General features: G+C 39.6%; 1 protein-coding gene across 4 annotated transcripts; it reads left to right on the forward strand.

Moving 5' to 3' along the window:
• Nucleotides 1–264: 264 nt before the first annotated feature.
• On the forward strand, nt 265–3,618 carry LOC148847521 (uncharacterized protein At5g41620-like). 4 transcript variants are annotated; one of them, XM_088948030.1, is made up of 5 exons: nt 265–495; nt 578–674; nt 861–1,346; nt 1,529–1,651; nt 1,900–3,618. In XM_088948030.1, exons 3-5 carry the CDS (start codon nt 891–893, stop codon nt 3,322–3,324), a joined length of 2,004 nt encoding a protein of 667 aa, XP_088804156.1. In that variant the 5' UTR covers nt 265–495; nt 578–674; nt 861–890; the 3' UTR covers nt 3,325–3,618. The 4 variants fall into 4 exon arrangements, with proteins under 4 accessions (XP_088804156.1, XP_088804158.1, XP_088804157.1 ...); XM_088948032.1 differs by having other exon boundaries at nt 265–393; XM_088948033.1 differs by having other exon boundaries at nt 270–495; nt 602–674.
• The last annotated feature ends 10,173 nt before the right edge of the window (nt 3,619–13,791 follow it).

Consider the following 13,791-nt stretch of genomic DNA (forward strand, 5'->3'; position numbering starts at 1 on the left):
ACGTCTTTCCAACATTATCTCACACCGCACATTCATATACGTGGATCCAGACGTGCGATGTCAGATCTGCTGGAAGGATATTGTTGGAACGTTTTTTTCCCATAAGTCAGAAAGATAAATGAATAAAATAAATAATAATAAGCAGAATCTGGTGAAGATACTGACCGTTCCTAACACGTGTGCATAGACAATTGGAGAAAGTTGACTCACGTGTGTACACGTGGGAAACACGTCTAAATCAGAGGTGATGCACGTCGAGCTCTCATGTATTTGTTTTGCTCTTGTGGATTTCTCTCCACTCCAAAGCTTCTTCGCTCCTTTAAGCTGTTCTAAGCTTCCATTTTTTTTTCACTCCTTTTGCCGTCGAAGATGGAAGATCCGCTCTTTGCTAGGGTTAGGGTTTGGATTTCTTGATTTTTTTTACTTGGATTCTACGTCTACAGCTTTAGAATTTCTCGTCTTTTTAGGGTTTTTGATCTTCGTACTGGACTACTGGTAATAAAGCTCGCGACTGTTGGGTTTTGCTTTAGTTCACTGCCTTTTAATGATTCCCAGCTTCTTTTCTTTTTGATCCCAGAATTTGAGAATTGAATTTGTTCAGAGCCATCCTGCGGGACGATTGGAACCGTTCGTGAGTGGGGGAGACGGACTCCGTGGGTCAGTAGACTGTGATGGTACGGACTGAGATCCATGGCGTTTGTAACTGTCTTAAGTTTGTTATTCTTGCTTCTGAAATGATCCTCTGTTTCTCAGAATTTTGGATTTGAGCGAATGTTGGTTGTGGTTTTGATTGATGAAAGTTGAATAAGCAGTCAAGTTCTTTTTTTTTTTTAATTTCTTCTGCTTTGGGATTTTCACAGTTTGAAGAGAATTTGTGAAAACAGTGGAGAATGCCGAGACATAATCGAAGTATAGAAGGTCTGCTTGGAGGACCCTGCAAGATCAGAAAACGGGGATGCTCTTCGTCATCGTCTTCATCTTCGCTGGTGCAGAATTACAGGTTCAAGAGGGCGATTCTGGTTGGGAAGAGAGGAGGATCGAGCACGCCGGTTCCGACATGGAAAATAAGCTCCAGATCCCCTACTTCTGTGGTTGGAATCGTGGAATCTCCTAAATATCAACCATCTCATAGTGGCGGTAAAGGGAAGCAAGCTCCGGTATCGGCGCGGAAACTCGCTGCCACTCTTTGGGAGATGAATGAGATCCCATCTCCTAGAATGAAAGACGATTTGGAGGAGAGAAGAATCAAGAAAGAGATGAGAGCCAGAGAAAGGATTGCCAGGTCTGTCCAGTCGGGTTCTCTTCCACCCCATTTATCCGATCCGTCGCATAGCCCTGTTTCAGAGGTTGGTTCTTCTTCTTGTTCTCTGATTTTTCCCTTAATTGGTTTGCTACAATTGAGGAATTTCATAGCCCTTAGTTTTGTAGCATTGCTTCTTTTCTGCCTTCTCTTTTAATCGTCTCTGTTTTCTATTCGGTAGAAGTTTTGTTCTTTACTTTCTGTCATATGCTCTTCTCAAATTTGTAGAGGATGGATCGTTCTGGTACTGGTAGTCTACGGAGAAGAACTTCAGCAATTTCACATAGGTTGAGGCTTACTGATCACAGTGGTGGGACTCTGGATGTTCTCAGCAATGGCAGTTTAATGGAGGTATCCGAACTCTTGGATTGTTTCTTTTCCTGTATACTGTTTGATGTCATTCTGTTTCTATCTTTTCTTTTTGCTTTCTGAAAAGGAAAAGATGGTGAAGTTATGATCATCTTATAATTCTTCATATTTGAGAAAGACATTTGGATTTCCTCTCTCTGTTCCTCTGGTGAGATTTAAGAAATTATTGGGGAAAATGTATTTACTTTTAACGGAAGTAGCACAATTGAACATGTTTTTTTTTGTTGCAGATTGAGACAAGATCTCGAGGCATGACTCCTACGGGCTCCATTGTAGGAGTTAAGGCCAGATTGAAGGACCTTAGCAATGGTCTGACCACTTCTAAAGAACTTCTGAAAATACTCAACCGGATTTGGGGTCTTGAAGAGCAGAGTTCATCAAGCATGTCCCTTGTTTCCGCCTTACGTGCTGAGCTTGAACGTGCCCGTTTGCAGGTCGATCATCTTCTGCAAGAACAACGATCTGATCGCAATGAGATTACTTGCCTTATGAAGCGTTTTGCAGAAGAGAAGGCAGCATGGAAGAGCAAGGAACAAGAAAAAATACAGGCAGCTATTGAATCCATTTCAGGAAACCTTGAAGTAGAGAGGAAACTTAGGAGACGAAGTGAAAGCCTGAATAAGAAGCTTGGGAGGGAATTGGCTGAGACCAAATCATCTCATGCAAAAGCACTGAAAGAACTGGAAAGTGAGAAGAGAGCACGTGAGATGCTGGAACAAGTCTGTGATGAGTTGGCCAGAGGTATTGGAGAAGAAAAGGCAGAGGTGGAAGAATTGAGGAGAGAGTCGGCGAAGGTTCGTGAAGAGGTGGAGAAGGAGAGAGAAATGCTTCAGCTAGCTGATGTGTTGCGTGAGGAGAGAGTGCAGATGAAGCTCACAGAGGCTAAATATCAGTTTGAGGAGAAAAATGCTGCAGTTGACAAGCTAAGGCATGAACTTGAAGCTCTTAAGAGCAGAAGGGCTAAAGAAAATGGAATTGTGTCTCAGAAACGTCGGGGCAAAGTAGATGTAGGATCCAATTTAAGTAGAGCCCATTCTGATTCTTTCCAGAAAGAAGATGGAGAGGATAATGGAGAAGTAGAAGATGGAGAAGATGCTGAAGAAGAAGACTCTGCTGAGAGTGATCTTCATTCGATCGAGTTAAACATGGATAATAACAGTAAGAGCTACAAGTGGAGTTATGCTACTGGTTCCATTCAAGAAGATCCAAAGAGAGTTTCAGTTGAGGAAGAAATTAAGGGGAGAAAGTCTGCCTCGGAGAAAATGTCAAGGGCAAGCATCTGTCTTGAAAGAGGCATTTCAGATGGGATTGAGTGGGACTTCAGTACTGAGAACTTCCAGAACTATGGAGATGGAATCGATTGGGCAAGGTTCTCTGAGCATGATAGGCAGACTCCAAGACAAGATTATGAAGATGAAACCCAAAGATACAAATCTGTCAAGGGTCTCAGAGATCATCTGTTGTCTGGCTCAAGGCTGGCATCAGCAAGGGGCTTTGCGAGCCCAACACGGCAATGGGGCCAACCATGGCCTTCACGAGACTCAACGAGTTCAGTTTGTGAAAAGCCAACCATTTCTCAAGAGAGTAGTTTGAAGGCAAGGCTAGTAGAAGCCGAAGGAGGGGAAGGCCAAACTTCCAGACGTTCAAGAGGGTAGTGGTTTTCTGTTCTTTTGTTCATCTAATCCCTTTTCTTGGGTTCCGATGGGACTGCCCAACTCACACCAATAGGCAATGGATGCCTTTTGGACTTCTCTGGGTCTTCAGGTTATTGAAACATGAGACTAATAGACTTGCTGCAAAGCTGTCGGGCTGTCTGAGTCGATTCCGGGCTCTTATGTACAAAAACTAGTAGTATTACTGTTAACAACAATCATCCTTTCCGTGTCAAAATTTTGGAGTTCAGATATTTGTATTTTTCTTCTTAAGATAATTTTTGTTCTTTTTTGTTCTCTTGTTGTGATTAGTTTAGTGGAGTTGTGTTTGATTAGGGTGAGTGAGGGAACAGACAACCGAAACCCAATCAACTGCTGTTAAATGGCAATAGTTCATTAAAGAGTTAAATCAGCTCTCTTGAAGCAACCATAAGAGGCATAGACTCAATGTTTGGGGGATACTCAACCCAACACAATTTCAGATAGGGTCGGATATTGCAATCCAATCTCACCGCTGAATGCCTGAATCTGGATTCTATCCTCTTAAGTTATGTCCTTTCTCTCTTGCTTTGCTCTGTTGGTTTCCTGTTTCCCCCATTTCTAAACAAGCCCAACTTTCTTTCTCTTTTTCTCCTTTTTTGACTGGGCCGATAAGCAACATAGATCCTCGACTCGAGGGCCTAAACCTAAAGTAGATCCATTATATTTATACTCGTACCAGTGGTCTATTAGTCCAGTACTATTGACAATCAAGATATCCCTTAACCCGACAAGACTTGGAGAGAAAAGGCTGATTTGGTTGGTGGATAACGAAGCCACGTTGCCTGGAGCTGAGAGAAACTAAAATTTCTCATGGTAGCATGGCTGACCTGACTTACCTATTCACCGTCCAGATTGTTCAATATATGATTGCTACATCTCTTTTCACAGGGGCTCACATTGTTCTACTTTGAGATTAACAATGGATGCTTTAAGGGTTGCAACCTTCACCAATCCCAAATTAGACACTGTTTGCAGCGACTACTGAGAATGATCTCATTCCTAAGTCCTACCCAACAGATGACTTGACTATATACAATTTTCTTTTTTTTATATCACAAGACTCAATATCTGAAACAGTAAAAGGTAACCAAAGGCAATTGGTTTTCAAGATCTTGTGTTCATCTACAAGCATTTGAGATCATCTGTAATTTGGATTCTGAAAGAAACAACTTTGGGAATTATTTGAATTTGTGCCATCAAGTCTCAGAACTTGCCCATTACTTTTTAAAGTTTGGCCATGAGGATTTGTCTGAACGGATAGGGCCAAGTCATGAACCAATTAAGGCCAGAAGAAAGAAAAGGTTCAAATTCATCATTCCAAAGGTGGGGAAGCTGCATCCTTGTCAGATGATAATGATCAGCTAACTCTAGCAAAAGAGCTGAGGAAAGGGACACGGATCCCTTTTGGTTGACAATAGACAAAGTAGTTGAGCCAGACTCAAGGAAGGAATTTGGCAAGGAAGTTTTTGGTCCCTTGTTGATTTATTCTGGATTCTGGTGTGAAGCTTTACCCCATGGGCCCATGGAGTTTCGTATGGAAGTTTTTAGTCCCTATTCTGGTGTGTGAAGCTTTACCTCATGGGCTCATATTCCATGGGATGCAAACTTGGGTCAGGTTGGGCTGTGAATTTGTTAAATTTTCAATAAACCCAATCCCTAACCCGAGCCCGATGTACTTGAAATTCTTCAAATCAGTTAACTCTACTTGCAGCCGCCCTAACACCCTATAATTAGGTTGCTCACATTAAAAAGAGAATTTTATCTTTTCTTTTTTTCTTTTTTATTGCTCTTCAAGTAATCCCCAAGATTTAGAAGTGATGGAAATTTCTTATTTTATTTTCTGATAGTCTGATTTTATTATTTTTTTCTAATATAAGACAATCTACTCATATTCTTTCTTCCCTGCAATTTGAATATTCTTTGAATTCAATGCAAATATTTCTACCAAAATAAAAAAGAAATTCAATGAAAGATGGGTTTCCTTTTGAGTGTTTTCGATTTACATGAATTCTTTCTCCTATGAGTGTTTTCTCTTGAATACGGTTCTTAAATGCAATGTTTTCAAACCGTTGTTGATTCGGATGGTTGGACTGTTTAGCCTAGGAATTATTTAGGCAATCGGTTCCGTTTTACTCCAAACCCGGTCTCTGGCCAAAAACTATTGAATTGGTCAATGACCCATTGACCAAGGCAATCAAACTGTCGATTCATTCAACGGTTTTTGGTTATTTTTATTTTAATTATTTTTAATTTTTTCAAAACAGACCATCTATTCAAATCACGGTCGAACCATCAACCCAAAAACCGGTGGCCAAAACAGTTTCAATTCCGAATTGATTTTTAAAACATTGCTTAAATGTAATTGAAATAGTATATGTTTTTGGATATCATCAACCCCTCTTTTCCATTCCATTTCCATTCATCAAATAGGGCTGCAAATTCTGTTTGTCTCAATTCAAATTCAAATCGAATCTAAATATGGTGATCCAAATTCAATCTTCATAATTGGACGGATCCACACAAATCCAGCCCTATATCTAATATGATCTGATCCAATAGCACATGTGCTTATTAGCTATTTACTCGTGCCAGAGGTTTCAGCCTAAGAGAAATTAGGTAATTTTATTAATCATGTAAAATGTTCTGATTTTTTTAGTTTTGTGTTAATGGTATACAATATTTAAATCCGATTCGAGTCAGATCTGAGTCTGGATAAGATTCAATCCGAAACCGAATATTAATTGGTCAATTTTGGATTTAGGTATATCTGATTCAAATCTGATCTATGTAATTCATAAAATTTGGCCTATATCTTTATATAAAAAATTAATAGCATATTGAATCACAATGAGGATTTCAATTTGAAAGAGCTAGAGATGTCAATGGGTTGAATCCACCTTATAAAACAGAACTGACCAAACCAATTATGCTGGTCCAGGTTCTGTGGTTTGTGTCCTAACTCCTAATTAATAATTGGGTTCAGACTGGTTCTTGTTCTTTCGAACCAATTGAATAGTTAATAATATAAAACGGTTTCCTGACTTTTCTGTAATTTTTATTACATGTTATGTCTAAAAAATAAATTTCATAGACAGGATACAAGACAATTTTGATTAAAAAAACATTTTATGAACATATAAACAGTTCACTATTTACTCTTATTTTATTAAGGTTATATTATTAAAAATGAAATTCCAAGTTGTTATTATCATAAGTAATTAATGGGGTTTAACCAGTTGGGCCAGCTTGTGGTAACTCAGTTGGTAAGTTATCTGATTAATTCCAATAGAGGTTTAGGATCAAATCCCATTGCCATCAGGTTAGGATGGTTATTGGCATCCAAGACTGGTCCACCCTATCCCAAACCAGAATTGACCCAATGACAGCTTTAGAAAGAGCAGGCAGCATGTTTGAATAATTGTGTAAAATAGCCAGTATTATGCTGGGGACGGGTTTTGATTTGCTAAACCTACTAATCTACTCAATCCGGATCTACTAAGCACAGGTCCATCTCTGGAACGTACTCCTTTAACGAGAAAGAGATAGTCCAAAGGGAAGACAGCCCAACATGACCTGAGGATAGGCTGGCCCAACCAACTTTTTTTTTTTTCACTAATCATTTGAGATTTTTCGATGACACCATCTTAAAAGACAGTCAGCAGTCAAAGCCCTCAAACATGGATCGTGCTTGTGGGACTCATTCTAAGTTGTATCTTCTATTTGACTACCCCAGTTGTCTCCTCTCAAGTCTCAACCTTATGTCTCTCTTATTTTCCATCAAATCAAGCATAGCGTAAGGAGTGATTTAACTCAATTTCCTAATAAAAAATAAACTTTTTAATTTTTGCTATTTAATGGGGGTTAGCCATTTGCTAAGCTTATAAATCCCCAACCCTGATATAATCGGGAATCAATTCCAAGTCTCTGCTACAATCAACAAAAGACCTTACCAACCAGCCAATTGGCATCTTGCAAAACAAAACCTAGTTGTGGATGAGTTTAAATAATGAACCGGACTATGATACTGAAAATTAATTGGTATTTATCAAAATTCATGAGGAGAGTTCTGTTTGATAATGTTCTGTAGTATCATACCCTTTGGCAATTGGCATCATTGAAATTGCCTTAAGTAGGCCCATTTTTTTCTATGTTATTTTTTTTTTTAAATCTATTCTATGTGCTAAAATTGCAGTTATCGGCATCAGCTTGTTCTCTCTCATCCTCATATTGCTTCCCAGTCCCTTAAAATTTTGTGTGCTTTTTTTTTAATTTTTTAGAAACAAAAATCATGGGCCGTTTAAACTTGTCCGCAATCATTCAGATTTCTTTTTATTAGGAAATTAAATGTAATGACTCTTTTAACATCAATCCGTGCATTACATGGGTCTCTTTTAGACTGTGTTTGGTTTCAAGGAAAAGGTGGGGAAAGGTAGGGAAATCTGTACAAGTTTGTATAGGTTTCTCTACCTTTTCCTACCTTTCTTTCAAACCAAACACAGCCTTAGTGTGTGTGATAAGAGAGAGGATATATATATATATATATATATATATATATATATATATATAGAGAGAGAGAGAGAGAGAGAGAGAGAGAGAGAGTTTAGAGGAATTGTGAAAAGCTTAGATGAGTTTTGACGTGGAAATTCCATTTTACATATGTGACTCTTCATTTTCATTCAAGAGACAAAAAGAATAAAAACTCTTTATTGTGCTTCTTCATTTACCTGAAATGTCACATTTATATGGAGAAATAGATGTCATGCATTTCATTCATAATTCATGAATCATGTGCAATTGCATACATAATTAGGCCTCAACTATACAAGTATACAAGTATACAATTATTTTAGGGGATTAAGGGAAATGAGAGATACTGATTGTGGAGTATTAAAAGTATGCTAGACAAATGAAGAATGCAAGTCAAGTTTCCCAAGCATTTTCCATGAAGGTAATTTAGGATAAATTGGTGGTTTTGATTTTTTTTTCCATTTTTAGCACTCAAATTAATAAGAAACCAACTAGACTATTTAGAATTTATGTTTTTTGTAAAATTTTGAAATTTAATTATTCAATATGCCCATAATGTTGGTATTGTACCCCCGTCCCCCTTTTTAATCCCAAAATTTACTCTAGGTGAAGGGGCAGCCACCTTTAAATTTTAGGGCTCGTTTGGTGTATCTTTCCGTGCGGTTTTTTGGCTGTATACAAGCCGTGAAGATCGATTTTCGGTCTATTTTCATTTGGTGCACAGAAGGTCTATCTGCCAAAAGATGGGACACCAAAAAGATGCGAGAAGCCCATTTTGGGCTGATTTCAGGAAGCTTCAAATGAAGTTTCTCACGTTTTTTGCATTTTAATCTCGCACTGAAAGACGTGTATCTACCAAACATGCTTTCGGGCTGCTCCATCTTCATGCAAAAGTTTAATGCGTCTTTTACATGTTAGAGCTACCAGAAGATCTTCCCAAAAAGACATGCCAAATGGGCCCTTATTAACCATTGTCAAAAGGAAGATAGAGACCTAGCCCCCCTTGCCCCAGATCTAGAAACAAAGTCCTCCCTTTCACACTCAAATCCCAAACAACCAATAATAAAACACAAACACATTGCAAGGTGCCAACCAAATTCTGATAAGGTCTCCTGTTGGTCGTAGGAAAGACTTGGGATCAAATCCCGCCTGCACATAGCCTAAAGGCAATAATCCAAATCATTAAATTGGTAATGATCGAGAACCCAAATGTCAATTCCAAGAATTGCTAAGTAATTGGATACTCTATTGACTTCTCTAAGGCATGGTGGAACATGATGTTGCAATCATGCATCAATTCCTTTATCCTACAATGAATATAAAAGACATTCTATGGAGATGTACATGCATTTACCAAGCATGATAATTTGAAAATCAATAAAATGAACTTTTTAAGGGGTGTTCTACAACACGAGTGATTTTGTTTTCATTTGTTTTTCAAATTATTACATTAACAAAAAATAGACATGTTCTTGAACTTTGTTTTTATTTTCAAAATAAAGAACAAATTGGTTTTGTTTCAAAAAACAATAGAACCATTAAACTAGTGGTTTTTAAAACAAAACAATTGTGGTGTAGAAATTACTGGTTTATGAAACATGATATGAAAACATGTTTTTAAAACTATAAATTTACGAACATGTATTTGGTTTAAATTTTAAAAAACAAAATACAAAACTATGAGCATATTTTTGTGTTTTTGTTTTGAGAAGAGAAACGGATTGATGCAGATACCCGGTTTATTAATCCGATAGCGTGAATTGGGAACTTGACCTTGGCTTGGACCGAACTCGATCTGGTTTGCCTCGACTTGAACAAAATAAGTGAATTGATTGGATCAACTCAAAACAAGCTACTGATTGTATTGGTTCTGGTTCCAAGATACATACTGGTAGGTTGCTTTCGGATCTTAATTTTTTTTTGTCTTGATTATGAAAATGGATATTTACATTTCAACGTTGGCCCCATAGTTGATTATGAGAATAGATATTTGCATTAATAGGGGTGAGCATGGGTCAATTTGATTCAGCTTCAGGCTGTAACAATTGACTCCAGCTTTGTCAGTTCTAGGGTATACTCATAGAACTTGTTATTTAAAAATTTAACAACTTGAACATACTCTTTAAAAAATTAATAGCACGAACCTATTCATTAAAAACTCAATAACCTGAAGTTGTTGTTCTTTAAAGAATTAATAACTTGAACCTGTTCTTTCAAAAATTAATATCCTGAACTAGTTCTATGAAAATTAATAATCTGAATTTGTTCTTCAAAAAATTAATAATGTGAACTTTTTTTAAAATTAATAACTTAAATGATATCACGCGAACATTACTATACACTAATCCATCATTCAAACAAATGTTGGTTCCACCTAAGCCAACCAAGGCCTATTCTACCCAAGCCAACCAATGCTGGTTCTTTAGGTTGGTCCGAGTAGGGTATACCCCCAGACCATGGAATCGGCATGGTGGGAGTAGTTATGAGAATTTGAAATTGGATCCTACTTGGTAATAGGTAGGGTAAGGTCAATTAGAGGTTGGTTCTAATTGGTTCCGAGTAGAACGACCCATTTACTCACCCCTATATGTAAGGGTTTAACTATAATGCCAGAAATACATGATAAACTAACATATAATCAACTGACATTATAAAAGTTCTAACCAATCGGGTGGGTTTTCATCAAAATCCACGAGAGGTTTTAATTGGTCAAAGCCTCTCAGGTATCATGTCTTTTCTAGTATCATAGCTTTTTCCTTTACATTAAATTATGATTAAGATTAATAAATTGATATTAATCATTATTTTTAAAATAAAATTATTATTAAAGAACAAAAATAATAAAATATTAAAAATTATAAATAATAAAAGAATAATTAAAATAATGACATTATAGTAGATAAAATATAAATTAAATAATTAACTGATTAAATAAGAATATTTTTTTATTATTTCCATAATAATAACAGCAATAATCAAATAATGAAACAAGTAATTTATTAGGTATTATTATGCTACTAATAACCAATTAAATAATTAAAATAATAATACTAAATAAATAAATAAAAATAATTAAAATAATAATAAACTATCATTATTGTAAGAATATTGTTTTATTAAGAAAATAATATTTTAGTATTATTGTTTATAAAGTTTTAGATAGAAAGAATGTTTTACTTATAATAAATAATGAATGCGAAGGGCAATTTGTGGGCAAATAGAAGTGATTATAAGGGCCCCCTGCCCCCAACAAACAAGGTATGCAAACTTTGCGCTATCTGGTTTTATCTTGCTTTTGAAGGATTATAACTTAAGCTTCGGAGCCGTTACACCGGGTTCCTCCCGGAGCTTCCTCATCTCCTCCGTTTCAGGCTCCCTACTACCCAATTCAGAAGCAAGGTCGTTGACAGCTAAAACCGGCCGGATTGCGCATCATCAATTGGCGCCGTCTGTGGGAACGCTTCAAAAAGCCTCCCTGCGCGGGTTACCTTGGGTACTAATCTCCGACAACGGCAGGCAGTTCGAGGATATGAAGTTCCAAGAGTGGTGCCAGAACATGGGGATTCGGCAAAACTTCACATCAATCGCGCACCCGCAGGCAAATGGTCAGATGAAAGTAATGAACAGAGCCATCCTGCGCGGACTGAAAGCACGTCTGGATCGAGCTAAGGGATTGTGGGCCGACGAGCTACCAAGTGTCTTGTGGGCTCACCGAACTACAGAAAAAACTGCCACGGGAGAAACCCCCTTCAACCTCACCTGCGACACTGAAGCAGTGATCCCCGCAGAAATCGAAGTACCAACATTGCGACTAAAAACATATGACGATCGGACAAATGGAGACGAGTTATGTACCAACCTTGACCTATTGGACGAGGTAAGGGACCTCGCGCACATCCGGACAACGACATACCAGCAGCAGGTAGTTCGCTACTACAATGCCAGAGTAAAGCAACGAAGCTTTCGAGTCGACGACTTGGTCCTTCATAAGATTATGGTGCCCGAACCCAGCGTGGGCAAACTTGGACCAAACTGGGAAGGGCCCTATGAAGTAAAGAGAGCTTTCGGAGGGAATACGAACTCGAAACCTTGGAAGGCAAACAAGTACCTCGGGCAATACTACCTATAAAACGCCAAGCAAAGTGGACGAAATCAGGTCCTATGGGCCACGATGCAGAGTCGAGAGGAACCTCGGCGTAAACAAGCAAAGAAAAGTCGGGCATATTATCAGCTCGGCAAAAAATCAATTCGTTGCAAAAGCCTTCGCAGCAAAACAGGTCGCAGAAGTATAATAACCCGAACAAGAAAGTGGCTTATTCAGTTCGACAAAGAATCAGTTCTTGGAAAAGGAACACAGGCAAAAAGATTATCTATTCCGTTGCAAGAAAGAGTACATTGGCCATCAGAAGGCACTTCAAAAAAAAAAAGGATTATCTTTACATGCCCGGAGCTACTTCTTCGCCATCAGAAGGCACTTCAACAACACCCGAAGGCCCTGCCTCTCCTTCAGAGTCCGGCTCGCCATCGGCAGCATTGGCCATCTCCTGAGTTATACGCGAAGTGGATATGGCACTAACATCGAGGTCGGGGTACGTATTCCGGATCATCCACCTGCTCAGCTTGAACCCCCTTCTGTAAGAATCCACCATCAGATCGTCAAAACGCGGAGAGGCAATGTAGTCTTCAATGGCCTTCTTCTTGGCGTCTTCAATGCCTTGGGAAAAAATCTGTGTTCTCTCCCTGATGTCCTCCTGAAGATATTCGACTTGATGCTGCAAATCCAACTTCAAGTCCGCCATGTGCTTGACAACTACCCCCATGGCCTCGGCATCACGCTGAGACCTTGCCTGCCTGGCCATTGCGACGCGAGCAGCCTCTTCGGCAGCATAAGCGGCCGCCTCAGCAGCTCGGGTATTCGCCTCTGTAGCACGGAAAGCCTCTTCGGCAGCATGGGCGGCAGCCTTAGCAGCTCACGCCTGTCGCGAGCTCCTCTCCACTTGGGCTGCTAAGGCATGAATCATAGAATTCACCTACCAAAAGAAACAAGTGAGCAATAACAGCAAAAGCGACAAAAAATGAAAAAGGCAGACGGAATCTAACTTACCACCATAGCATGTGTTACAACGCGACAGGCGACCTGATTCAAAGGAAGATCATTCCACGTCGCGATCTCCTCAGGGAAAGTAGCCTCCCTACTCTTCTGAAGAGCGTAGTTCAGCGTCAACATGCTCCTGAACTCCCCTTGAGCTCCCAAACCCGAGGGCCCAGCCCGTGTATGAGCGGACCCAGAGTGAGCAGGAACACTTGAGTATGCAGAGCGCCCGTATGAGTGGTCTCAGCATAAGGCGCCCCGGCAGTTTCACTCATCGGTGGAGTCACCTCGGGCTCCCTGTGCAGATCCTCCAGCGTGTGGTCTGGAACTTGGGGCTCCTCATCCAGGGGCAGCTCGGTACGAGTCCGCTTGGCGACCCGCTTCCTCCTCTTCATACCTTGGAACAGACGCCCCACACGAGTTCTCTCCGCGTCCATCACACCTGTAGAAACGAGTTCGACATCAAAAAAAATGAAGGAACAAAGCAAGCAAGAAACCGCATAGCTAGAAACCTACCCGAACTCGGGCCGGCCGCAATAAGCTTGGCCTCCGTTAAGTAGTGATGGCACTTTAAACCTTGTCGTGCCCATTGCCGGAGGCCCTTCACCGTCTCTTTATCGAGAGTAACACCTGAATCAGGAGCGGCCTCACCCCACCCGGTCTGAAAGGGCCATCCTTGTGCACTTCGCACACCGAAGTAGTCCCGCTTCCACGCCGGGACCTTATTAGGAAGATCGTGTAGAAGCTTAAAGCCTTGGCGAGGAGAAAGGTAATACGCCCGTCTTCCCCCAGGAAGAGAACTCGCATGT

This window comes from Nelumbo lutea, chromosome 6 (genome assembly GCF_056320005.1).
Source record: "Nelumbo lutea isolate HS-2025 chromosome 6, American lotus-T2T, whole genome shotgun sequence".
Lineage (NCBI taxonomy): Eukaryota > Viridiplantae > Streptophyta > Magnoliopsida > Proteales > Nelumbonaceae > Nelumbo > Nelumbo lutea.

What these genes read in the sequence shown, in the direction of transcription:
- LOC148847521 (XM_088948031.1), top strand. Translation starts at nt 891, where the DNA reads ATGCCGAGACATAATCGAAGTATAGAAGGTCTGCTTGGAGGACCCTGC. An exon ending in CGCATAGCCCTGTTTCAGAG is followed by an intron (nt 1,347 to 1,528) that starts GTTGGTTCTTCT and finishes TCAAATTTGTAG; the next exon opens with AGGATGGATCGTTCTGGTAC. An exon ending in GCAATGGCAGTTTAATGGAG is followed by an intron (nt 1,652 to 1,899) that starts GTATCCGAACTC and finishes TTTTTGTTGCAG; the next exon opens with ATTGAGACAAGATCTCGAGG.